The sequence below is a fragment of the Camponotus vicinus genome, unplaced genomic scaffold (genome assembly GCF_025532165.1).
Source record: "Camponotus vicinus isolate PSW18456_S1 unplaced genomic scaffold, iyCamVici1.0 SCAF_12, whole genome shotgun sequence".
Lineage (NCBI taxonomy): Eukaryota > Metazoa > Arthropoda > Insecta > Hymenoptera > Formicidae > Camponotus > Camponotus vicinus.
The window spans coordinates 4363830-4388481 of record NW_028141948.1 but is presented as its reverse complement, the minus strand read 5'-3'; the positions used below and the strand labels follow the sequence as shown (position 1 = coordinate 4388481).

The 24652-nt window shown below is 29.3% G+C and overlaps 1 protein-coding gene and 1 pseudogene across 7 annotated transcripts; one reads left to right on the top strand and one right to left on the bottom strand.

The window, feature by feature from the left end:
• Positions 1 to 72: 72 nt before the first annotated feature.
• On the bottom strand, positions 73 to 23116 carry LOC145962503 (fatty acid synthase-like; annotated as a pseudogene). The gene is made up of 14 exons (XR_014435870.1): positions 22799 to 23116; positions 21370 to 21869; positions 20788 to 21089; positions 20288 to 20692; positions 19584 to 20113; positions 16471 to 16672; positions 4276 to 4574; positions 3661 to 3902; positions 2865 to 3571; positions 1922 to 2753; positions 1368 to 1834; positions 1001 to 1255; positions 369 to 620; positions 73 to 278 (listed from the first exon to the last, which is right to left on the bottom strand). The product of XR_014435870.1 is annotated as a fatty acid synthase-like (transcript).
• Positions 4914 to 15882, top strand: LOC145962501 (uncharacterized). 6 transcript variants are annotated; one of them, XM_083083586.1, is made up of 6 exons: positions 12314 to 12472; positions 12546 to 12635; positions 13110 to 13348; positions 13466 to 13625; positions 14972 to 15085; positions 15422 to 15882. In XM_083083586.1, exons 3-6 carry the CDS (start codon positions 13265 to 13267, stop codon positions 15550 to 15552), a joined length of 489 nt encoding a protein of 162 aa, XP_082939712.1. In that variant the 5' UTR covers positions 12314 to 12472; positions 12546 to 12635; positions 13110 to 13264; the 3' UTR covers positions 15553 to 15882. The 6 variants fall into 6 exon arrangements, 5 of the variants coding, with proteins under 5 accessions (XP_082939710.1, XP_082939709.1, XP_082939711.1 ...); XM_083083584.1 differs by lacking the exons at positions 12314 to 12472; positions 12546 to 12635; positions 13110 to 13348; positions 13466 to 13625; positions 14972 to 15085 and adding exons at positions 4914 to 5209; positions 6396 to 6469; positions 9015 to 9228; positions 9316 to 9537; XM_083083583.1 differs by lacking the exons at positions 12314 to 12472; positions 12546 to 12635; positions 13110 to 13348; positions 13466 to 13625; positions 14972 to 15085 and adding exons at positions 4916 to 5209; positions 6396 to 6469; positions 9024 to 9228; positions 9316 to 9537.
• Positions 23117 to 24652: the final 1536 nt, after the last annotated feature.

Genomic DNA, 24652 nt, shown 5'->3' with positions numbered 1-24652 from the left:
GTAGGCGCTCAGGGATCGATAATCCAGGGACGCAACAATATTATCAATAGAATGTTATTTTTATTGATAAAATGTCACAAAATATTTCATACAAATATGTCCTTAATTGCCCGTAGACGATTTCCTAAAAATCATTTAAATTCTCTAATTTTAATATCAGTGAATCATTTAATATGATCATAGTGTCTCTCATTAATCACAGCTGCCACTTTCTCGTTTCTCAAGATCGTCAAGTGATTACCTTCGATATAATGTACCTCCACTTTGTTTTGAGTTATCTTAAATATTATATATATTTCGTTAAACGAAAAGTATTGTTAAATTTAATTTATTAAATATACATCTTAACAAAACTTTCTCCGAAATACCTTGTGCAGACCATAATCCTCTTCAATCATATGTACATGTGACAATGTAGCTTTTAGCAACACTATGGGTGATTTAATACGCGGTAATGTAGAAGGATTATATTGTCGAGCAATGATTAAATGTTTATACACTGTTGTACACAACGTGTTCAGATTTATGGGTGAAAGTAATGTATTTATTGCTAAAAAATGTCTGGCAAAAATATTAAAGCGCTCCTTCCAAGTTTTATATTTCTTCAATTCCTGTAGAACCTGTCGAATTTATATATTCCGTTTTAAATGATTTTTCAAACCTTTTACAGATTTTTAACCTTTTTCGGTTTTATGTCAAATCTAACTTAACGTTATTTTTTGTTCCAACTAGTACTATATCGAGTTTAATTTGACATAATAATTTATGACTATTTACAATAAGAGAAAATAGATGAATTGTACGTGAACTTGCTGAAAAGAAATATTAGAAATAGTCCGAGCCGCAAAAAGTTAGACTTTTAATTTTGATTGTTTTCAAATGATTATTGAATAAATGATAAAAATGTAAGAATCATAAGATGTTTAAAATATAAGACTGATATAGGAATAATATTTGTAACTAGAAATTATTTTTGTTTATATAAGAAAGGAGATTTTACCTTTTCACTGGATCCTGCTTTATAAATTTCCATAATAGTAATTAAAACGTCATTTTGAAGTTCTATGTCGCTAGAATTTGACATATAATGTTCGTACATTATTTGCACTTGATCCGGAGCGCCATCGATAAGTACAAGTCGTCCTTTAAAATTCATAGTTTCCAATTTTCTTGTTAATTCAATTGCGATAATAGATCCGAAAGAATATCCTACCATTACAAAATTTCTTCTATCTTTTAATCTTGAGGATATGTGCTATAAAAATATTATTAAAATAATTCAGCAAATTTTATGTCTGTCTTACGATTTTAAATTTTAATAAAAAACAATTTTTCAATCAAAAACACAAAAATTACAATTGCGATACCTCAAGAAGATAGTCAACCGTCTCCGATAGTGTGTTAATAGCGTTAATATTGTTTGTGTTACATTGCAACGATGTCATGGAAAATTTAACGCTTGATGCCAAGTGATTAAATACAGTTACACAGCCATCGATTCCCGGTATAAGAAATACTTGGATCGTACTTTCTTCTTTTTTAAAGATATCTAAACAAACTTTCGTCATAAAATCTTTGTCCTTTATAATACCGAATAATTTCGCAATATTTGGTTTTCTATCGATTAAATTTTCAATTTGCGTATTATTATCACCAGTGTTTGCATTGGAAATCTCATTAAGTTTTGCGAAAGTAAGATTCCGTATTTCTTGCACAGTAAAAAAGATATCAAATTCTCGTTCCAGGATTTGCTTAATTTCCACAACCATCATAGAATCCATTCCAAGCTCAGATAAAGATGTATTTTGGCTTATCTTTTTCATGTCCTTTACATCTGTAAATATAAAATATATTAGATTTACTATATCTTATGCAAGAAATAGTTTAACACACATGAAATAGTCTGCATGCGAATACTTACTTAAAATATTAGCAACAGTTTCCATCATATTGTCAAATCTGGAAGATTCTACTTTCTTCTCGGCTACAATCATGCTACTTACGACTGGCCGGTTTTGAAGTAAAAATGTATCGAGTTCATTAAGGCAGCTAGATATCTTTTGTTGCAAAGTACCGCCGATAACGAGTTCCTTATCCTCTTCTTGCATATCAGCGACAAGACCTACGTCACCTATAGCTCCCCACTGAATCGCCAGTCCAGGTAATCCATCCTTCGCCCTTTTCTCACACACTCTCTCCATGACGGAATTAGCCATGCCATAATTAGTTTGTCCAGCGTTTCCTCTACCGCAAGAGACGGAAAAGAACACTACAAACTGCCGTAGTTTAGGACAGATTTTTCTGGACAGCTCGTCCAACATTTGCGTCGCCCAGGCCTTCGATTTGAAGGATTCCGCAAAGGTATTGATGGTTTGATTTTCCAAAATGTTATCCTTCAGCACTACGGCCAGGTTGAATATTGCATCCACCGGTGCTATCTTTTCCGCAGTTCGCAAAAGGTGTTCGCAATCATCACGGTTGGCGGTATCGATATTTTTGATAATAATCACATTTACACCGTAGGATCTCCACAATTGAAATTTCATGCGCTGATAACCATTTTTTATCCCAGTTCGCGAAATCAGCACGACGTTTTTAGCGCCTCGTAGTATTAGCCAATCAGTTAACTCCAAACCGAATCCACCTAGACCTCCTAATATAATATAGCTTCTATCACTGAGACAATAGTAACAACGATGTGCGACAACAAGTTCGTTCAAAGATTGATCTTCCTCCTGAATTTTTAAAATTATCTAAAAATATATATTTATATATTAGAGAGACGTCGAGAGTAATATTATAATATTTCAAATTGTTGTAATACCGTTTATAAATATTGTAAAATAGTTATATTATTAACATACCTTTCCTATATGTTTCCCACTTGACATGTAACTAAAAGCCGCTTCAATTTCTGATTTTGGAAAAACTTTCACCTGAAGTGGTTTAATGATCCAATTTTTCAAACCGTTAGCCATCATTTTGGATAATAAAGATTTATGCTTGTGATAACCCAGAAATATATTTTCTAATAGAATTCCATGAAAACTAATACCTTTTTGAAACATAATCATATCTAGAGGATTGTTAGAAACAAGATCGAATTTGCCAATCTCCAGGAAACGACCATTTCGTGCTAGACAACGAACGGACGCGATTAGTTTTTCTTCTGCCAACGAATTTAACACGATATCCACGCCGTGACCGTTTGTTTGCAACATTATCATTTGTTCGAAACTGATGTCTCGAGAATTTCCAATATACTTATCCATAATAGTCGGAAACGTTCTCTTAATAAATTCTCGCTTTTCAGTTGTACTTACAGTAGTAAACACCTCGCATCTCTCGTTAAGAGCTAGGTGGATAGCTGCTTGTCCAATGCCTCCAGTACCGGAATGTATAAGTATTTTATCGCCTTTCTTCATCTTCCCATAAATATATAAAGCCAAGTAACACGTGCTATAAACGCATGGGATTGTAGCAGCATGGGATTGTAGCATCTTCAAATGTCCATGTATCAGGTATGTTCCAACATAAATCTTTGTCTTTTACAACGATGTTTGCTATACATCTAGAAAAAGCAATATTAATTAATTGATGATTGATCAATTGATCAATGATATTTTATATAATGATTGCTTGAATAATAATAATATTTACTTGTTATCACGAAGTCCCATTACGCGACGTCCATTGGTATCGAATCCTACATATTCCAATCCAAGAGATATACTTTGAAATCGTTCTTGCGACATTGCGTTCGGCAATGAATTTAATTTCGCAGTAGCTAACATTACATCTCTGAAATTAATAGACGAATAAACTATACGTATCAAATCTTCGAGCTGAGAATCAAATATTTCGTTTTCCGTCCAACAAAATGTACTTAAATCACCACGAACCTATAAAATATAAGAAAATATTTTATTATATGTGACATACTATATGTAAAGTAAAATTTTAAATAGTGAATTTATACATTACAGAAAACAAAAATATAATTATTATTAGGTAAACTTGCATAAAAGGAGATCCCGCTCGTATTTTGATCTTGACTTTCTTCGTTAATAACTTTTTAACAAACAACGACCGACGGCTAAAACCTTTTGACTATTACTCAGGAGGATGACCTTGACAACATATGTCAAGGTCAAAGTAATACGAGCATGGTTCCCTTTTATGCAGATTTATCTATTATTGCGCATGTATACATATAGAGAGTATTTATATACTATTAAAAAAACTTTGCAAATCTTCGCAAAAATATGTATATACCATTTGACAAACATAAGCGGAAGGTACAAGTTGAGCTTCTGGACGCGGTAATTGTAAATGCCTGTAAGATCCCCAGATTTTATTAGAGCGCAAAACATGAATAGTCATGTCTTTTTGCAATTGTTGCATATAAAAGGGATTTTGTAAAGAGAATTTAGGAGCCTTCTGATCTTGAATAAGTACACCTCTAACAAATTCGCCGCCTAACTCTTTCCTCAAACAGTTAATGAAGCCTAGCAAACCGCACTCAAAGTCTTTTTCTCCAACAATTATGATTCTACCCAAATAGCACAGTACATCTTATGGACATTCATTTTACGTCCATTTTACGATCATATATCCATGGACATAAAACAGTTGTCCATTGTACGTCCATATAAGTACGTACATTGTCTAATAATAAATGTACATCCAGTGGACATCCATTTGAAATCCACTTTATATAATTAATTTATGGATATATACTATACGTCCAATGGATGTTCGTACATGGACTTGTTTTGGATTATTCATTTTTGTTCCAAAAAGGATGAAAATTTACAAATTCTTTATCGTAATTCATCTGTAATATTATAATAAATAATAAGTATTACATGATAATAAGTATTACATAAAATTCATTGTTTGCATTTGTGATCAAAAAATTAACACTAACAATTATTGTGTGTAATGCACGATTCATATTTAGTTCACGAGTTGCATAGCCAATGGTAAAAAAGAAAATAATATTACAAATGGCAGAGCCAATAATATCGATCGTCGTCACAGCGCGCGACACGCGCGACACGTTGATCGATGCTCGATTACCGCTATTTCCTGAAAGTGAACGTTTGGATTCCAATCGTGAGATTCAGTGAAGTATTATAATCAATCAGCCGTTTTAACGGCTACAAAATAGAGAGGATACGACTGTACGGATACAAGAATTAAAACTGTAAGTATATGTATAATTGTGTAGTACATGTGTTTTACACGTATTTGTAAAAATTATTTGGGCAATTTTATAACCTAAAAATTTGGTATTTTATTGATACATGTATTTCTTGTTATCAAACAAGAATAGAATACAATTAAGTGTACAGTACTATTTATTCATTTGCTTATCGTGATTATAATTTATTTTAAAACAAAGATGTAATTCTGCTTCGATAATATTGATTCTGTTTGAAATAAGTCATCATTGATGGAGAAATATTCACAATGTGCTGTTAGGATAGATAATTTTATTGACATTTTTTGTTATAGTAATTATGACAAGCTAACAAAATGAATTATATATCTTATATATGTATGCATATTTTAGATTTCTGTGCTGAATCAAAATCATATACATATTCTCATCAGTAAAATATCATACTCTAACAACATATATAATATATTAATGTTATAATTTCCTACTCAACAAATGTAACTGTTATAAACAAGACACATTACATTGCAGTTACATATTATTGAATACGAAATTATAACATTATAATGTTATATGTTACTGTTATATTGTATTTTTATTGAGAATATGTAATTTTGATACAATATATGTAAAAATCTGAAAAATGCTTGATATATATCTAGTATATTATTGATTTTGTTAGCTTATAATTATTACTATTAACAAAAATGTCAATAAAAATGTTTAAAAATATAAATTAATTTCAAAAATGTGGCAGTGTTTAGCTTATGTGAATACATCTCAGCCAACGATGATTTTTGAATAGATTCAATATCAAAGCAGAACTATTTCATAATATATTTATATTTTTAAAAGAGATTATAATTACGATAAGCAAATAAATAAATACTGTACACTTAGGAATCTATTCTATATTTTAATGATATGTTGTTGTGTATCATTGCGCAGCTATTATATGATACACAAAATCTGTGCAGTAATGCATAACAACATTGTTAAAAGTTACAGAATAGGCTCCTTAAACTCTATTCTTGCTTGATAAAAAATATGTATTGTCATATAAATAAAATATTAATTTAATTTATTGTTAGCACATAGACTTAAAATATGAAAGTTTAAAATACAAATGCATCATGAACACATTCTTATTTTCTATATTCTTTAGAATAAGTACTTTTAAATATAAATTAAGACATTTTTTATTTTATAGAGTTTTAATTCTGGAGCGCAAGACCACCAGGTTTTGGGAGATTGCACTAGAGACTGTTATACAGAAAATAAAAAGTAAGTATGCCTAAAATTTCTACTAAATATTACAGGCGCGCAAAAGCCTGTACAGATATTTCAATAAATTTAATTAAATCTGATGATTTTGCTCAATTTTTAAATAAAAATAATGATATTAATAAAGAATTTATTACAACACCATGCATTGATGGTCACATTGAATTGGATAATGATTTCACTATTGAGATTGATAACATAGATAATAATATAGATAATAGGTATATAGGTATCACTATTGAGATTGATAACATAGATAATAATATAGATAATAGATATATAGGTAATATAGATAACAATATAGCAGATAATATAGATAACAATATAGATAACAATATAGATGATATAGAAAATTTTGACTCAGATAATGATGAATCTGATAACAACAATGATTCGAATAATGAAAATACTTTGAATAACGATGAATTAATTAGTAATAAAAATTTCAATAATACAGCTAATGAATCTTCGTTAGCATCTCAATTAGCTACTTGGGCTCTGAAAAATAAAATTACTCATATTGCTCTGAATGAATTATTAGGTATTTTAAAGTCAAAACATAATGATTTGCCTTCGGATGCTCGCGTATTAATGAAAACTCCTAGAAAAATAGCTTTAAAAATTGTTGAACCAGGACATTATTTTCATTTCGGTTTAAATAATTGCGTTCAGAAACTTTTTTCATTTATAACTTTAAAAAATTTACAACAAGTAGAAGTTTATATAAATATTGATGGCTTACCTCTTTTTAAAAGTTCAAATCAACAGTTGTGGCCAATATTATGCAGTTTAGTTGAAAATCGTTGTAAAGTAGGTATTGTAGGCATATATCACGGAGAAACAAAACCAAATGATGCAAATGTATTTCTAAAAGATTTTATCAATGAAGCTATCGATTTATCAACGCATGGTATAACAATAAATGAATCTAACTATCCTTTTAAAATTAAAGGTTTCATATGTGATACGCCTGCTAAGGCGTTTATTAAATTTACTAAAGGTCATACTGGTTATTATTCGTGTACAAAATGTCATATTGAGGGGAATTATATTAATGGTAGAGTTTGTTTTTCGAGTTTAAGAAAATTTCGTGATAGAACCGATTTTGAATTTAGATCAAAAACTCAAGAAGAACATCATGTAAATTTAAAAATTTCAGATCTTGAATTAATTAAAGATTTAAATATGATTAATGATTTTCCTGTAGAGCCAATGCATTTAATTGATCTGGGCGTTACAAGAACTTTAGTACATTTGTGGTGTTTTGGTAAACCACCAACAAAATTTTCTCATACACAAATTTCACAAATTTCTGATTTATTAATAAATCAAGTTAAAAATATTCCATTGGAATTCAATCGTAAACCGAGATCGTTACAAGAAAGTAGAAGGTAGAAGGCAACAGAATTCAGGCAATTTTTACTATACACAGGGCCTGTAGTTTTAAAATCTGTTCTCAGTCATGACATTTATCTCAATTTCATGTGTTTGAATGTTGCTGTAACTATTTTATCATCTCCTCATATTAAACATTTAGATTATGCTAATTCTCTTTTTAATTATTTTGTAAAATCTTTTATCATTTTGTATGGTAAAGACAATTGTACAATTAATATACATAATTTGTTACATGTATATGAGGATGTAAAAAAATTTGGTGTTTTACAAAATTACAGTGCCTACCCCTTCGAAAATCATATGCAAAAAATAAAAGGATATATTCGTAAAAAAGATAAACCGTTACAACAAATAATAAATCGTATACATGAAGAAAACTTCGTGGAATTAAACAAAGAAAATAAATTGAATATCGAACCCGAATTATTAAATAAACATAATAATGGCCCTTTAGATCGAAATTTATATAGAAGTCAGTGGGAAAAAATAGTGTTTCCTAATTTTACTTTGAAAATAAAAGAACCAGATAATTGTTGTAGATTAAGCAATGGTGACATCATTTTAATTAAAAATATTGCTAGTATAGACAGTGAAAATGCAGTAATAATAGGAAATAAATATGAATCAATAACAGATTTTTATAATGAACTATGTAAATCTTCTGATTTAGGTATACATTTAGTGGAAAATATTAGTAAGAATCTCCAAAGGTGGAATATTAATGAAATATTGCATAAATGTGTCAGATTACAATTTAAAGATAAATTTGTTGTTTTTCCTTTACTTCACTCTTTATGATCGGATTATGATTTTATTTTTACATATTAAAAAATTTTAATTTAATATTATTTAAGTAATGTCGATTGAATTTTATATTTTATATTTAAGTAATGTTAATTCTATTTATAATATTTTGTAATTAAAATTGACAAATTATTAATAAAAATATTAATATTAAATTATGAATATAAAATAATAAAAATATATTAATTATTCTTTTGTGAAATAAATTTTATTGATGGTATGATTCTACATTTATAATATTCGGAATTATTGTGATCTGGAATTATTGGGTCCATCCAGAAGTACGACCGCTCACTTCAAGGTCGTACTTCTGGATGCATCCAGTTATGTACAAATTGTTGAGAATGTGTAGAAAAATATGGCAAAAACGTGGACAATCGTCATTTTCACGGACGAGGATACCGTAGAAGCGGTTCCATCTAGTTGGTTAATTAACAATAAGTGTTATTGGCCATCGCTTCCATTTGATAAAATAACTGCAGCAATTAGAAATCACGAAGAACCAAAAACTTGTTGGCCCTCATATCCTGTTCGGATTCTAAGACATGGAACTTTCGGTAAATATATACTACTTATTATATTTTAATAAAAAAATTATTTATTGTATCTTGTTACGTTATATGTCACTTGTTATTTTGTTTCAGACAATTATTCAATAGCAAAAGAGAAATGTCGTAAAGCAGAATATTCTTCTGATATAAATTCTGATGTCAGCGGTAGATTAGCCGTGTCTAAAAGGAAAATCACAATAAAAACGTATGGCTCCTCATTTGAAGAGAGTAATTTATCGTCGTCAGACGATAATAACAATGACAACCAATTCGCCACTAAATTACCGACTCCTCCACGTATGAAACCAACAAACGGTTTGTATACATTTATCTATCTGATATATTAAAGAAATTTTATAAAAATTTTATAAATAAAATAAAACCAAGGGGTGTCTCACTGACTAAAAATTTGTACATGTATTGCGAATTATCAGGTAATTTCAAGTAATTCCATGTAATGCACCATGTACTCTAAGTAATGCGACGTAATACGAAACAATTCCATGAAATATAAAGTAATTCTATGTAATGCAAATATATTTATTTATAATTGTTTATTTTGCAAAATATACATATTATAAATTTAAAAAAATGTCTTATTTTAAACTTTGTTCCAATTATTAATTAAAAAAAAATCTTTTATTTTAAACTTACGAACATGAACACATAAAATACAAATAAAATTAGTACAGATCGGAATAAAATCATTAATGATTTTATAAATTATAATATTTAGTTATACATATATTTTTTAATTATTCATGTATATATTTATTTTATATATATATATATATATATATATATATTTTAATTATTCATGTATATATTTATTTTATATATATATATATATATATATATATATATATATAAAATAAATATATACATGAATAATTAAAAAATATATGTATAACTAAATATTATAATTTATAAAATCATTAATGATTTTATTCCGATCTGTATTAATTTTATTTGTATTTTATGTGTTCATGTTCGTAAATTTAAAATAAAAGATTTTTATTCTAAACTTATATATATATATATATATAAGATTTTTATTCTAAACTTATATATATATAAGTTTAGAATAAAAATCTTTCATTTTAAATTTACGAACATGAACACATATAAAATACAAATATTTGTACACATATTTGAGTTACGTATAGTTAATCATTATATATTCTCTTTAATTCTTTGTATCTTTTTTCAATTAATATTTTTTCATGTCTATTTAAATAAAACGGTTCGGTTCCAATTAGAGTAACTGATCCAAAGAATAAGTATTCATTTTGTACTATTTGAATATCTGTTTCTTTAGGCCATTTATAAACATCTAATTCGGATTTTAAAAATTTAATTTTTGTAGAATTTTCAAATATTTCAACGACTCTTCCAATATAGAATGTGTTATTATAATAGGCAGCATAATATTTTTCCTCATCCAAAAGTCTTAAATTGGAAACAAACTCTTGAGAAATTATTTCACATTCATTTACATGCTGTTTGATACGTTCACAAATTTCAACAAAGTTTGTGATTTTTGTTTGATTTATATCTAAAACAAGATTTCTTTTTGTCTTTGTTCGATCTAATCTGCTTGGAAAATTTGTTATTTTTTGTGGAAGCTAGATAATTTCATCAGAATTGCTGTTGTCATTTTGATTTGCCTCCTTAGTAATTTCACTCTTAGAAAAATCCGAGGAAAAATCCAAGAAAAGACTTGCATTATATGATGTTAGTTGATCATCCGTATAAAGTTGAGTACATATGAAATTAGAACTTTGTGATACATTTTCAATAAAATTAATTTCTTTTTGAATCGAATCATCAACACTTGATGAAGAACATAATGAGACACTTGATAATTTTTCAGCTTCCATACATGTATTTTCTTGAGTGCATTATCATACGGAATTATGACGACATTATTATTACATTCATCAGGTTGTTCATTAATATTTTTTTCTATTACATTAGATTTTGGATTTACTTGAAGAAAATTTAAAATATTAGAATTTTTTACCATATTTTGACTTTTTATTTTTAAAATGCGTTTTAAAATGCTTATTAAAATTTGAAAGAACCCATTTATATTTATTATTTTCAATTTGTGTAAATGTTTTAGAAAAAAAATTGCACTCTGTGCAATTTACATAAGCAGTTTGATTTTTTATTTCTATGCTAATATTATCTAAGTTAGAAAGAGTTTGTGATTTTTTAGCTTCATCATAATCGATGTTTTGTAGGAATTTAATATTATATGTAGGAATTTAATAATATAATTTGAAACTACGTTTTTAATATGATTAACAGCTTTAGATTTATCGTCTTCAGTTAAATAAGATTTGTTTTTAGATGTATTAATTGTATCATCAAAATTATTTTTATTACGTTTTATATTTCTATCTTTATAAGCATTTACGTTTATTAGACGTGCTTTGATGTTGTGTACTAACGTCACATAAACATTCTAAATTTTTTTCTTGAGTTTTTTCAAGAATAGTAGATTCAAGAAACTTTTTACTACTTTTAATTAATATATTTAATAATTCTTTACGCCTAAATAAAATTTCAAAATATTGTTCTTTTGTCGTGTATATACCAAAAAAATCTTTTTTCTTCAGGAGTTAACAATAAAGTTAACTTTTCTTTGGCAAAAGTCTTTCTTCGTTTATTTTGCTTATTGATATGATATTGTCATATCCAGTAAAAAGGAGAAGTTGCTTCAAATAATCAGGAGATACAATATCTTGTAGACTGAACTTTTCTATAAGTTTAACATCGACAATATGTGAGTGGGAATGGTTCTGAACGGCCGTACATGCATACAGACACTGTGTACCGTCCAAAATGACCCCCACTCATCCCCATTCCTATGCTATCGATGCTGCTTCAGACGTAAGCGCGGTAAAATGCGAAATAATACAACGTAATGCGAAGTAATTCGAAGTAATGCAAAGTAATTCGAAGTAATTCGAAATAATTCGAAGTAATTCGAAGTAATGCATAAGTAATTCCAGGAAAAATGTACATGTATTGCGACAGTGAGACACCCCTTGAATAAAACAGTAGCAATCAATTTATGAATTCAAAAATTTACATTTAAAGTTTGATCCTCAATTGTTTTTTTCTTCAGAAGACAATACTTTTATAAAAACCAAGCCGAAAAAAAAGAGCAATGATGAAGCTACTAATATTAGCACATTGTCAAATACTGAGAAATTTCGAAAGGGCACTTCAAAATCAAATGGTTTTCAAATTATTTTTATAATATATTTTCATAATAATTAACTGTGTCTAAAATATAAAATTATAATGTGTAGATTTTGATAATAACGAAGATTTGAATAGCAATGACCGGCCATTTATGAATGAATGCAAATGTTGTCCATTACATTTACAATACAATTGCGGTATGTATAGAGGATATCACTTAATTTGTACCCACTATTTACACAGTGATATTCCTCATGGAAAATCTTGTCAAAAAGTTCTGAACCATTTTTTTCTATAACATAATAAAGGAATAATTATTGAGTAAAATATAACCAAACAGCGCTGAGGTTTAGTTTAATGCGCGTCAATGAACCGCGGGTCTAATAGTGTGCGGCTCACTAACACACGCCAGGCTAAAGCTCGGCGCTATTTAACTATACTTTACTCAATAATTATTTCTTTATTGTTTTATAGAAAAAAAGGTTCAGAACTTTTTGACAAGGTTTTCCATGAGGAATATTACTATGTAAATAGTGGGCGCGAATTAAGTGACACCCGCCTGTATATTTAATCTACAGTTTATATATATTTTTTGTTAAACTTATTATCGAATTTACGTACTACGCGCGCGCATATGTTCAATAATTTATTAATAAATTCCATTTTTCTAGAGAAATATTTCAAAGAGATTATTCGTCAACAAAATATACTAAAAGCAAATATGTGGCAATACATAGATGCACTCTAGGAATTAACTACATCTATTAATAATCTCGCTGCAAATAATAATGTGAATCAAGTACAAGAAGAAATCTCCTTTTTGCAAATGTTTGATTTTCCTGCACGAACTGAAGAAGATTTAGCTCGTGTTGAGGAATATCTAAATTTAGAAAAAAATTTTAACGTTGCGGTAATTTTTTATAATATCTATTATTTTCAAATACATGCTATATTTTTTTACATTATATTACAATATTATTAGTTAAAAGTTTTAATTAATATATTATTCTTATTTTGAATTTTGCAGATGAATGAACTTTCAAAGATTGGTGGATATTCCATATATAATTTTATACAAAGAGCTTTACAGTTGGTAATAACAAATGATCTTGCAGCTACTTACAGCTGGTTAGGAAGGCGGGCAAAGAAAATATTTAATAAACTAAAAATAGCCGATTTAATAATTGGTAAATAGTTTATTAGATTATCTTTAACTTAACTTATTTAAAATCACTGTTTTAGATTGAAGATTATTGTTGAATCAATTGTAACTGACTTTTTTGTTAGTTATTTTCATTGTTGGTATTATAACTAAATATATTGTGTATTATTTGATATATACACTATAGCAGCGGTTCTTAACCTGGGGTTCGTGAACCTCTGGCGGTCCGCGATGTCCTCACAGGGGATCCGCAAAAGCTCGAAGAAATAGCGGAAAAAACACAAAGTTTACGAACTTATGTAATCCTCGTTGGAAAAGTAATGCAAAAACAATTACATGAAGTATATGAACCGTTTATCTCAGGCGTATATGTGCGTTTGGTCGAGCGGCACTTGGTTGCGCGTACACGGACGCATGACATAAGCCGTCCTTGATTGTGTGAGTCTGTGAGTCGCGTGTCATTTTTTTCTTGCATTACTCTTTCTGTATATGAGTAAATTTTAGCAGTAAAGACTAAAAGAAATACATGTAATAAAAATATTTTAATTCGGACAATTACAAAATAGAAAATAGATAACATTTTTAAATGTCCTAATAATTTTAATTATTGCGTTTAGACAAATAATTGGTTTATGCTGTTTTTCAACTTTAAATTAAGGTAAATGCGGATTCTTCCAGATTTTTTTTTCTAAAATGAAAATTTCTGAAAATTTATTTTCAAGAAACTTAATTTTACATTACTTAATACTTGGGAGGCTGCTTGAAAATAATGTGATAAGAAGGGGTCCGCATCGTAAAAAAGGTTAAGAACCGCTGTACTATAATATATATATATATATATATATATATCAAATTATACTTTGTATATTTAATTATATTTAGTTATAATATTTATAATTATATATGTAGTTATAACACTATTAAATTCCATTAGAGAGTTAATAATATATACAGAGTATATCATTTTTTTAATATACACAGCAAAATATCTCTTAAACAATATATTTTAGAGAAAAATATTTCAAACAAAAGTTGTAGGATTTCGAAGGAGAAAGAAGTTGTTAAGAAGGCGTTAATAATCTATTCACATAAAAAAACAAGATAATTTTATTAAAAAAAAGACTTTCAAATAACTTAGAAACTCACCCTTTAGGAAAAAATTAATAGCACTAACTTTCTTCTTCGAAATTTTACAACTTTTGTCTGAAATATTTTTATACATTGTTCAAGAGATATTTGCTGTGTAAGTTAAAATGGAACATCTTGCATATCAAATTATACTTTGTATATTTAGATATATTTTGAACTTAGTGCAGAATTTTCTGCGCTTTTATAATTATTAAATATTTTTAATTTAAATTATTATATAAGTCCGTAGTGAACCGCGTGATTTCGATGATTCATTACTGAACAATTTCATCGACTTCCTTTTTTTGACTTGCTGCTCATCAATGTCAAATAACCAAAACGAAATTTCATCAGTTGGTAAGAAATTAAAGAGTTTCTATGTATCATTAAAAGAAAAAGATTTTGTTTAATCTTTAAACACTGTTAGAAATATCACGTTTCTTACTAATAACTTATTTAAAAATTAAATTTGCATTAATTATAATAATATCAAGGAATAAAAATCATACTATGAGAGACTAGACTGATCAAAACGTCAAGATAATTATCAAATAAAATAAAAAAATAAATATTAAAAAATATATAATAAATAAATATAAATAAAAATATATAACAAATAAAACAAATAATTTAGATAAATATATTATCTATGTACAATTTTCTAATTGTTAATTTGTTTTTAACATATTACAGGTTCTACTAAAAAGAGTATTCCAAACTCCACCAATAAAGATTGCGAAGAAGCGATTCAAAAATGGTTAAGAAGAGCAAAGGAACGCAGCAATAATAAGAATAAAAACCAAGGAGAAAATAACAACAATTAATTTTTTAATTTAATTATTATTGTAATATTATTATTCTTTTCAATTTTTATATATTGCTGTTCCTTCCAATTTAATATTTTTTTCTTTTAGTTTATATACTTTATAGTTTACACACACACACACACATACACGTATATATATTAGTTTATGCATTTAGTTTATAAATTTGTTTAGTTTATCAGTTTTAGTTTATAGATATTTTGATAATAAAATATTGTGATATGCAATATGTAAAACAATGTGATATATGATACTTGTAAAGTTGAAAGTATATATAAGTACCATTGTGATAAAATGTTGATATGCAAAATATATATGAATTAATACATGTGATAGTGTAAAACATATAAAGTGTAATAATGTTTATTGGCTGATATTGATTCGTTTTTTGAGGTAAAAGGGGAGAATAAATTATTGCATATAATAAAATGTAATAATAATTTTCACCTTTTTATCTCAGGAAACAGAGATCAGTGTTTGCCAGTGTACATACAGAATAACAATATAAATCAAAAATAAATATTCTTCCAGTTTTCTATTCAATTATTATTAATTATTACCAATTATTTAATTATTTATGAATTATACATGCGTAATAATTGTCCGAAGTATGTCCAATTAAGATTCGAATTTCGTCCATAAAAGATCCAAAATTCATCCATTTGGTCCATAATTCGTTCATTTAAGATCCAAAATTTGTTCATTAGATCCATAGTTCGTCCATTTCAGGTCCATAGTTTGTCCATAGTTTGTCCAGTAAAGACGTCTTATGGATGTCCATTGGAGTTGCAAACGGACATACAATGGACGTCCTATAGACATCTACTGTATTTGATATGGACATCCAATGGATGTACACTATGTCCAGCATGTACGTTCGTCGTACGTACATAGGACGTACTTGTGCTTATTGGGTACTGTCTTTAACAAGTTGATTCTCATCGTTCAAAAGTAATTTTAATTTTTGGAGCCAATTAAAATTGTTATTATCTATATTGACAACAGTCGTTTTTGTTATCTCAACTTTTTTCTTCAAAAGTATGATTACTTCCGTATCAGTGCGCTTTTCAAGAATAATATTTAATTCATATTGCTGCAAATATTTTTCATAGTTAATTATTAATGATAAATTCTTGAACGTCGCCAGTAGATAAAATAAATGAAAGTAATTTAATCGACCACACCGGCAAAATTTATTGATGAAAAATTCACAACGTTTCGACCATGGGTTTTGGTCCTTATCAAGTGAACTGAAATTATTACATATAATATAAACAATAAATGAATTACAATAAAATGTGACCAAAAAATGGAGAAAGAAGAAAAAAATCATATACATACATTATCTTAGGTAACTAATACGTGGTGAGAAATAAAGAAATCACTGTGTCAAGTCATGTCGACCTCTCGATCCAACACAAAGAGAAAGACTAAACCACCTTTATTAGTCTATCATAAATATCGTTTAAACTTTCAGTGTCCTTTTGTAAGTTAACAGTGTTGTCAGACTTTTTGATGAAAAACATTTCAGCAATTTCTCTCTTTCTCACATGTCTCTCATTATGCAGAATAACCGGTGTTGACCAATCGAAGTCATGATTAAGTTCCAATTTATGTTTGCTAACCACAGAAAGATTGCTTTCGTGCAATTTAATGTTGTTGCAATGTTCTTTGATATGAGTGCCTAAATGTCTTTTTGTTTGGCCAATATATGACATATTACAATTTTTACAGTTTAACTTGTAAACAACCTCAGTCCTGTTATTAATAGGCAATCTATCTTTTCCACGTTTAATTAATGAATTCAGTTTATTAGGTACATTATAGACAACCTTCAGACCAACATTTTTAAAAAGGCGACTAATCTCATCACTCAAGCTCTCTACAAACGGCAACGAGATGTAACATGATGTAGTCGCATTATCACATTCAGTATTCATATTTACATTGTCGCGGTGTTTCAAAAATTCTAGTCTTTTTTTAACGTAACGGTTAGTAATTTGAGTTGGAAAACAATTGTTGGAAAGAATCTGTTTAATAATATCGATGTTCTTAAAATGAAATCGAACGTCGGATAATAAAATTGCGCGGTCAACAAGGCTATAAATGGTGTTAATTTTATATTTAAACGGATGTTTGGAATAAAAATTAGTGTATCTATTAGAACAAGTAGGTTTTCTGTACCAATCCGTCAAAAGCCGACCATCCGAGCGAATAACAGTCGTGTCCAAAAAACCAATACGCGAATCATACTCAGTTTCATGTGTAAATGTCAAACGTTGATGATAGTCATTGAAAGTCGATATAATCTCGTCAATTTTTGAGCGTGGAACAATGGTAAAAATGTCATCAACATATCTATAATACAGCGGCACGTCAAAGCTCAATAAACTTAAGCAATGCGTTTCTAGATCATCCATCACGATATTTGCCAAAATAGGTGACAAGGGAGACCCCATAGGGCTACCAAAAATCTGTTCGTAAAACTGTCCATTAAACGAAAAACTAGTGGAATCCAAAACCGTTTCAATCGCGTATAAAAACTGAGACAAGTTAAATTTAGTGTTAGCCGCAATATAATTCCAACGTTTAGTAACACCATTTACAACTAAATCTTTAGGAATATTAGTAAAAAGTGCAGCAACATCAAGTGAAATCATTAAATCGTCATCGTTAATAAATTTATCTTTCAAACTATTGGCAAAAGTCCAACCATCCTTAATGTGAGATTTAGGTTCCAAAATCGAAATCTGTAGTATATCGTGAATGTATTGCGCAACATTATATAACGGACTGCCAAGTGATGACACAATAATCCGTAGTGGAAAACCCGCTTTGTGAATCTTAGGCAGACCATAACACCGCGGCAAGTTACCATTAGTAGAGTTTAATTTTCTATATGTAGTCTCATTAATTAAATCGTTACTTCGCCAGGACTTAATAATAGTATTAATTCTATTGGTTAATTTTCTGATCGGATCCTTATTCAATTTTCTGTAAGTACATTGATCACCCAAAAGAGCCTCCATCTTACTCACATAATCACTTTTGTCCATGATTACTGTGACTTGACCCTTATCAGCCCTGGTGACAAACAAATCATCATTATCACGCAAGAACTGTCTACAAAGAGAGAATCCCTTAAGAATATATCTGTCTACAGAGCTAATATGCTTCCTCTCACAAAGGAATTTTTGGAGAGAATTGGCGATCGAAATTCTGATCATTTCAACGGCTTCCCTGGGGATGCGATTATAATTGATTTCAAAGTTCTTCAAAGTCTCAAGAACAACACCCATGCGGTCGTTCTTAAAAGACTGATGTACCGGTAAACCAAAATTGTCACCAAGACTCAGAAGTTCAGAAACTCTATCGGGAATATTCTTACCACTAATGTTAATCAGCCAACGCGCTGTGTCGATATTGTTGAAAGGATTAAAAGCTTTATTATTATTAGTCAAATTGTTGAATTTCTTGCTTAAATTAGATTTTAATCTGTTGGTAATTCTTAAGAACTTCCGTTCATTGAACTCAAAAAATCTAAGAACAAGATCTCGTGGTAAACCTTCACTAAGTGCTCTTTCGATCCTTTCAACGCTGGCACGCAAATAATTTAGGTTAAAATTAAGATCTTTAATTTCTAAATTCAGCAATCTATAGCGGAATTTCTTAATGGTTTTTTCAAAAGAACGGTTGATGCTGCTGCTATGAAATGTGATATTGGCCTTTAACTTGTCAATATGGGACGGAATTAAATCGTGGCTTCTGCATCGAAGTAAGAAAATAAGTTGTTGATTAGCGGTACAGATCTTCCTCTTATTGTTAATCCATGACTTCAACAAGGTCGTGTAAGTATTGCCAAACCATTTTTTGGTCACATTTTATTGTAATTCATTTATTGTTTATATTATATGTAATAATTTCAGTTCACTTGATAAGGACCAAAACCCATGGTCGAAACGTTGTGAATTTTTCATCAATAAATTTTGCCGGTGTGGTCGATTAAATTACTTTCATTTATAGTTAATTATGTTGTACTTTTCGCGTGTCAACAGATATCCACCTTCTCTTATGAGTGGTAAAAGTCTTTCTAACGAGATTTGTTTCGTCAAAAGATTGAATCCAACAGCTATTAACACTTTATCATCTAAAGATGCATTTAAATCTGCGAGCGTAACATTTTGTGGCAATTCTGCTGGACTGAAACGACTCGATGATGTTAATAAAGTGACATTTGCCTGTATTAGTGGCATATCATTAAAAGCTTTAATTAACAGCGGAGATGATAATTCTTCCAAAGTTACATTATCGATATCTTCAACTAATTCAATGGCTTTTATTTTAATGTTCTGATGATCTTCCAACGCAAGCTGCACCGATATTTGGATCGTTTCGCCTAAAGAAATCTTCGCACGATCATGATGAGCTACAAATATGTGTTCTTCAATAACGGGATCCTGGATTAATTTCCGGCGAGAAATCACGGTAGCTTTAGCGCCTCAAATCTCTATTCCGCCAGATATAATCGCGTCTATTTCTTTGTATATTCATATTGATAATTCTATAATGAGACAATTCAATCAATTATTTCATTACACAAAGATTCCATTATATTAGTAATAATGTAGTAGATAAAAAAGAATAATGTTTTCAATATTTGATTTTAATGTTTTTAATGTATTTATATATTTAATTTTAAATTATTAAGTTTTTTTCTAATTGACCATGAACATACGTTTATCATCTTCTGTTACTATGTCCCGCAGTTTTAATGAGTGAAGCGCAGGATCGATTACTAATTTTTGAATACTTGTAGGAACATATAAGTTCCTAGTATCGTATCCAAGAATATGCAGTTGTAGCATAGTATCCATAAACGTCACCCAGTTATTTGTCCAAGCAATATGTCCTTTGTTGCATGAAAGAGATGCGCTTTTTAATCCACGGAACCAGCCACTATACTGATAACCACGTAATTTTAGTTCTTTGTAAATGTCTCGAGCAGTCATATGTTCTTCCTCATTATCATTCTCTGGCAATAGATTGTTTGGAATCATTTCTTGTTCTGGATTCGATACAGTATGTACTGTACCTATTACTACAACGCTATCTCCTTCAATAATTTCAAATTTTCCGCTATCTGTAATATTTTATATTTTTGATATTACACATAATTACAAAATCATATGATTTTAACGTTACTATTCAAGAATAATATAAGAATGATGTAAATACCTTTTTGTATCGTAATTGTCAATTTTACAATGTTATTCGATAAATGAGTAACACGAATAAAGTTTATATCTCGAAATATTATCGGCATAGTTGTATATGTTTTTCCTTCCATCATGCCGATAGTTTCCCAAACAAGCGCAAGATATCCTGTCGCTGGTAGTAAATTTCTTCCATCGATTACATGATCAATCATATAATCGTAGCTCTCATTGCTGAGATTGATTTCGATGTGTCTTTCATTGGATTGTATATACCTCTGCGATTGATAAGTTGCCACAAACCAATCTTCAGAATGATCCCACCTATAAAGAATAATGTTTTCAATATTTGATTTTAATGTTTTTAATGCATTTATAGGTACGTTTTTAATGTATTTTAATGTATATAACCCGGCATCAAAATCTTGTTTGTTACAGGGTGTCCAAAAAAGGAGAGATGAAGGGAGGGAGGGAGCAAGAGAGTGAAAGAAGGAGGGAGGAAGGGAGCGAGAGAAGGGAGGATCGAGGGAGCGATCGAACAAGAGAGGGAGGGAGGCTTGGGAAGAGAGAGAGAGAAATCTTTCTTGACATTGTATGTATGTACTTGATAGATGAAGAGATCATAGGAGTTCCTCGACTAACTGGAAATTTCACTGGTGGATATAAGTTAACGATCTGCGGCTGTAAGCCACAATTATAAAGTTTTCCAATTCCTCGCATAGTTACATTGATGACATTTTCAGTGCGCTGAGTCAATACGATATTCGTCACTTCTGGATGTAACGATTCCTTCAAAATATGTTGCAGAATACCATCCGGTGCAATTTCGATAGTTACGGCGTTATTTGGGATTAACTTCGTTGCTTGTTTAAAGAGAACAGTATTTAATATACTACGCGTATGATAGTTTGCTGAAGATAATTTCGTTGCCGTATTGGACCATTCAATGCAAGGTACAGAAGTACTGATCCATCTTGGACTTCTCTTTTTCGGTTGTGGTATTACTTTGTTCAAATTAAATAAAAGTTGAGTTTCCACGGGTGTGAGATAATGACTGTGATATGGTATATCGTAAGAGATTTCTTTCACGTTAATATTATTAATCTGACAAAATAAAATTAATTAATGTAAACAAATATAAAGCAAATTAAAATAAACTCTTAAATTTAATAATTAGAGATTTGGCTCAAGTAATCAAAAAATTAAAAAGAAAATGGCATAAGAGCCAATGCGCGATAGTTGGAGCGCAGAGAAGCAACAACACTTCTTTCTTTTTTCAATATTAGTTTATTAAAAAACACATTATAATAACAAAAAGCGAACATTTCGGATCATCTTTTGATCCTTCTTCAGCGCGATGTTAACAATATATATTACAGATAGTGACGCGTTACATTAAATGAATTTGTTCTCGACGCGAGATTTGTTCTGACGTGAGTTCGTCATCGAATCTCGAATCGACATGAGGCGCACAGCGGCATACTATATTATTAATTGTAAAAAGCGTGGAATCTGGTGAGCCATGCTTCTAACTATTAATTTAAGCAAAAAAGCTTATTCACGTGTAATATCTTCCGGTATTTATTTTATTATTTTTACTCGATTTGTTAGATCTGCTGTGACGTCGCATAGCATAACCATAGTATATTTAATGACTGTTGTTGACTGTAATTGACTGTTGGAAGCAGAGCGCTTACTAGACCTCCGCGGGATGCAATTTAGCGTCACCTACGCGTCGAGAACAAATTCGTTTAAAGTAACGCGTCACTATCTGTAATATATATTGTTAACATCGCGCTGAAGAAGGATCAAAAGATGATCCGAAACGTTCGCTTTTTGTTATTATAATGTGTTTTTTAGTAAACTAATATTGAAAAAAGAAAGAAGTGTTGTTGCTTTTCTGCGCTCCAACTACCGCGCGTTGGCTCTTATGCCATTTTCTTTTTAATTTTTTAAACTCTTAAAGTTGAATATTTTCATAAAAAGACAAATCAAAGATCAATCTAATTAAAAATTGAATTGATAAATAATACCTGTAATTTTTTAATAAATTCTTTTATGGATCTTATGGGTCCAGTTACAATATTACTGTTTTGGCTATTGTAACACACTATTTCAATATTTGCTAGACATATATTTTTGAGGGATTCATAATTAAGATTCACAACTGCCATAGAGCTGTGAATCACATTTTCTTCGATACAGGCCAAACCAATAAAATATGCCGATAAAATAGTTTGTTCAATAGTTAAACATTTATCCGCATATGCGCAACCAAGTTCACCAGCCGAATGACTAATCATGTAATCTGCATTAATTTCTAAGGATGTTAGAAGATCTACCAACCCAATCTACAAAGTTATAAAATATAATATTAAAATATCTTTGAAGGCAGTTTCTAGTGACTCACTTTATATATATAATTTTCATGTAAATTTATACATTTATAATATTTTACCTGAATGGCAACGATGCCGATAAATGTGTGTAAACTGCTTTGGCACCAAGGCTACCAGATTGCACACGCTGCGTCCAGCGGCGGCACGATTTGTATCCCCACCACTTTCGCGCACTAAGGCATAAGCTCTCATCCGTGTACGCTCGACGTTCGGTCATCTTCGGTTTACAGAGGAAGACGGATAGATTAGCTTTTGTCCCCTTCTCTCCTGAGAGGTCTATTGTATCTTATCTATCTCTCTGAATACAATAGCTATGTGATCCTCGAAATCTCGAGCTGGCGATGCAAGTTGCATCGTTGCAAGTATCGCAGCGATACTTATCACACATAATATTTTCCTATTGATTTTTTTTTATAAAAGTTTATATGTTGTTTAAAAAAGAGAATATAACATATACAAAAACAAATTTTACATATTTTTATCTAAATTTTTATCTAACATATTTTTATCTCAATTTTTATCTAAATTTCTCCACTCTTGGCCAATATGTACGCTTTTTTATTAAAAAAAAATTTCTTTAAAAAAATAATTGTAATAAAATAATATTTAAATTTATTTTAATAGAGTTGTATTTTGTTATTATTATTTTGTATTAATGTATGACGTACATCTTGTTGCTCAACGGAAACCGCGAGAAGGTGGTGGTCTCTTCCGTTAAAAAGGAAATGTAAAAAATTTAACAAATGAACAATAATAAAAATAAAATTAAAATAAAATAATAAAATAATGATAAATAATAAATAAAAATAAAAAATAAAATTATAATAAAATAATAAAATATAATCAATTTTCTAATTGATAAAAGGTCAAAAGATTATTTCACATTTCCTTACATACATACATACATACATACATACATACATACATATATATATATATATATATATATATATATATGTGTGTGTGTGTGTGTGTGTGTGTGTGTGTGTGTGTGTGTGTGTGTGTGTGTATATATGTGTGTGTGTGTATATATCTTTACACACTTATTTCTTAAGTGTATATAAAAATTTTTACACACTTAAAAATCTTTACACACTTATTTTTTAAGTGTATATAAAAATTTATTTTAAAATTATTTATCGCAGGAAGGGCCTGCTACGTCAGCATCCGCATGGACATTTAAATTGTTTTTATTAGCGGCATATAATTTATCCGCCGACATAAGAGATAAATGCTTTTCATTAATGAGCATATTTAAAGCTGTTTCTCCTCTAGCTTTTAATGCAGACTTAAACACACAAATAGCATTAACGGAAACCGTTGAAAAGCTATTACGTGTTTTCGTTTTTAAATTGTTCAAAAGAGAGAACATTCTCTCAGGATCGGCATTAGAATTCGGAAGCGTTCGAATAGTATTTATAATATTCGTTAAATTGGAATATTTAGGAACATTATTCGTGTGCCGATGTTGTAAAATTGCTTTCCACA

Excerpts from the sequence above, each read along its gene's own strand:
- LOC145962501 (XM_083083584.1), top strand. The coding sequence starts at position 9,030 with ATGGCAAAAACGTGGACAATCGTCATTTTCACGGACGAGGATACCGTA. Across the intron at positions 9,229-9,315 it reads TCTAAGACATGGAACTTTCG|ACAATTATTCAATAGCAAAA; the intron begins GTAAATATATAC and ends ATTTTGTTTCAG. Across the intron at positions 9,538-15,421 it reads ACGTATGAAACCAACAAACG|GTTCTACTAAAAAGAGTATT; the intron begins GTTTGTATACAT and ends AACATATTACAG.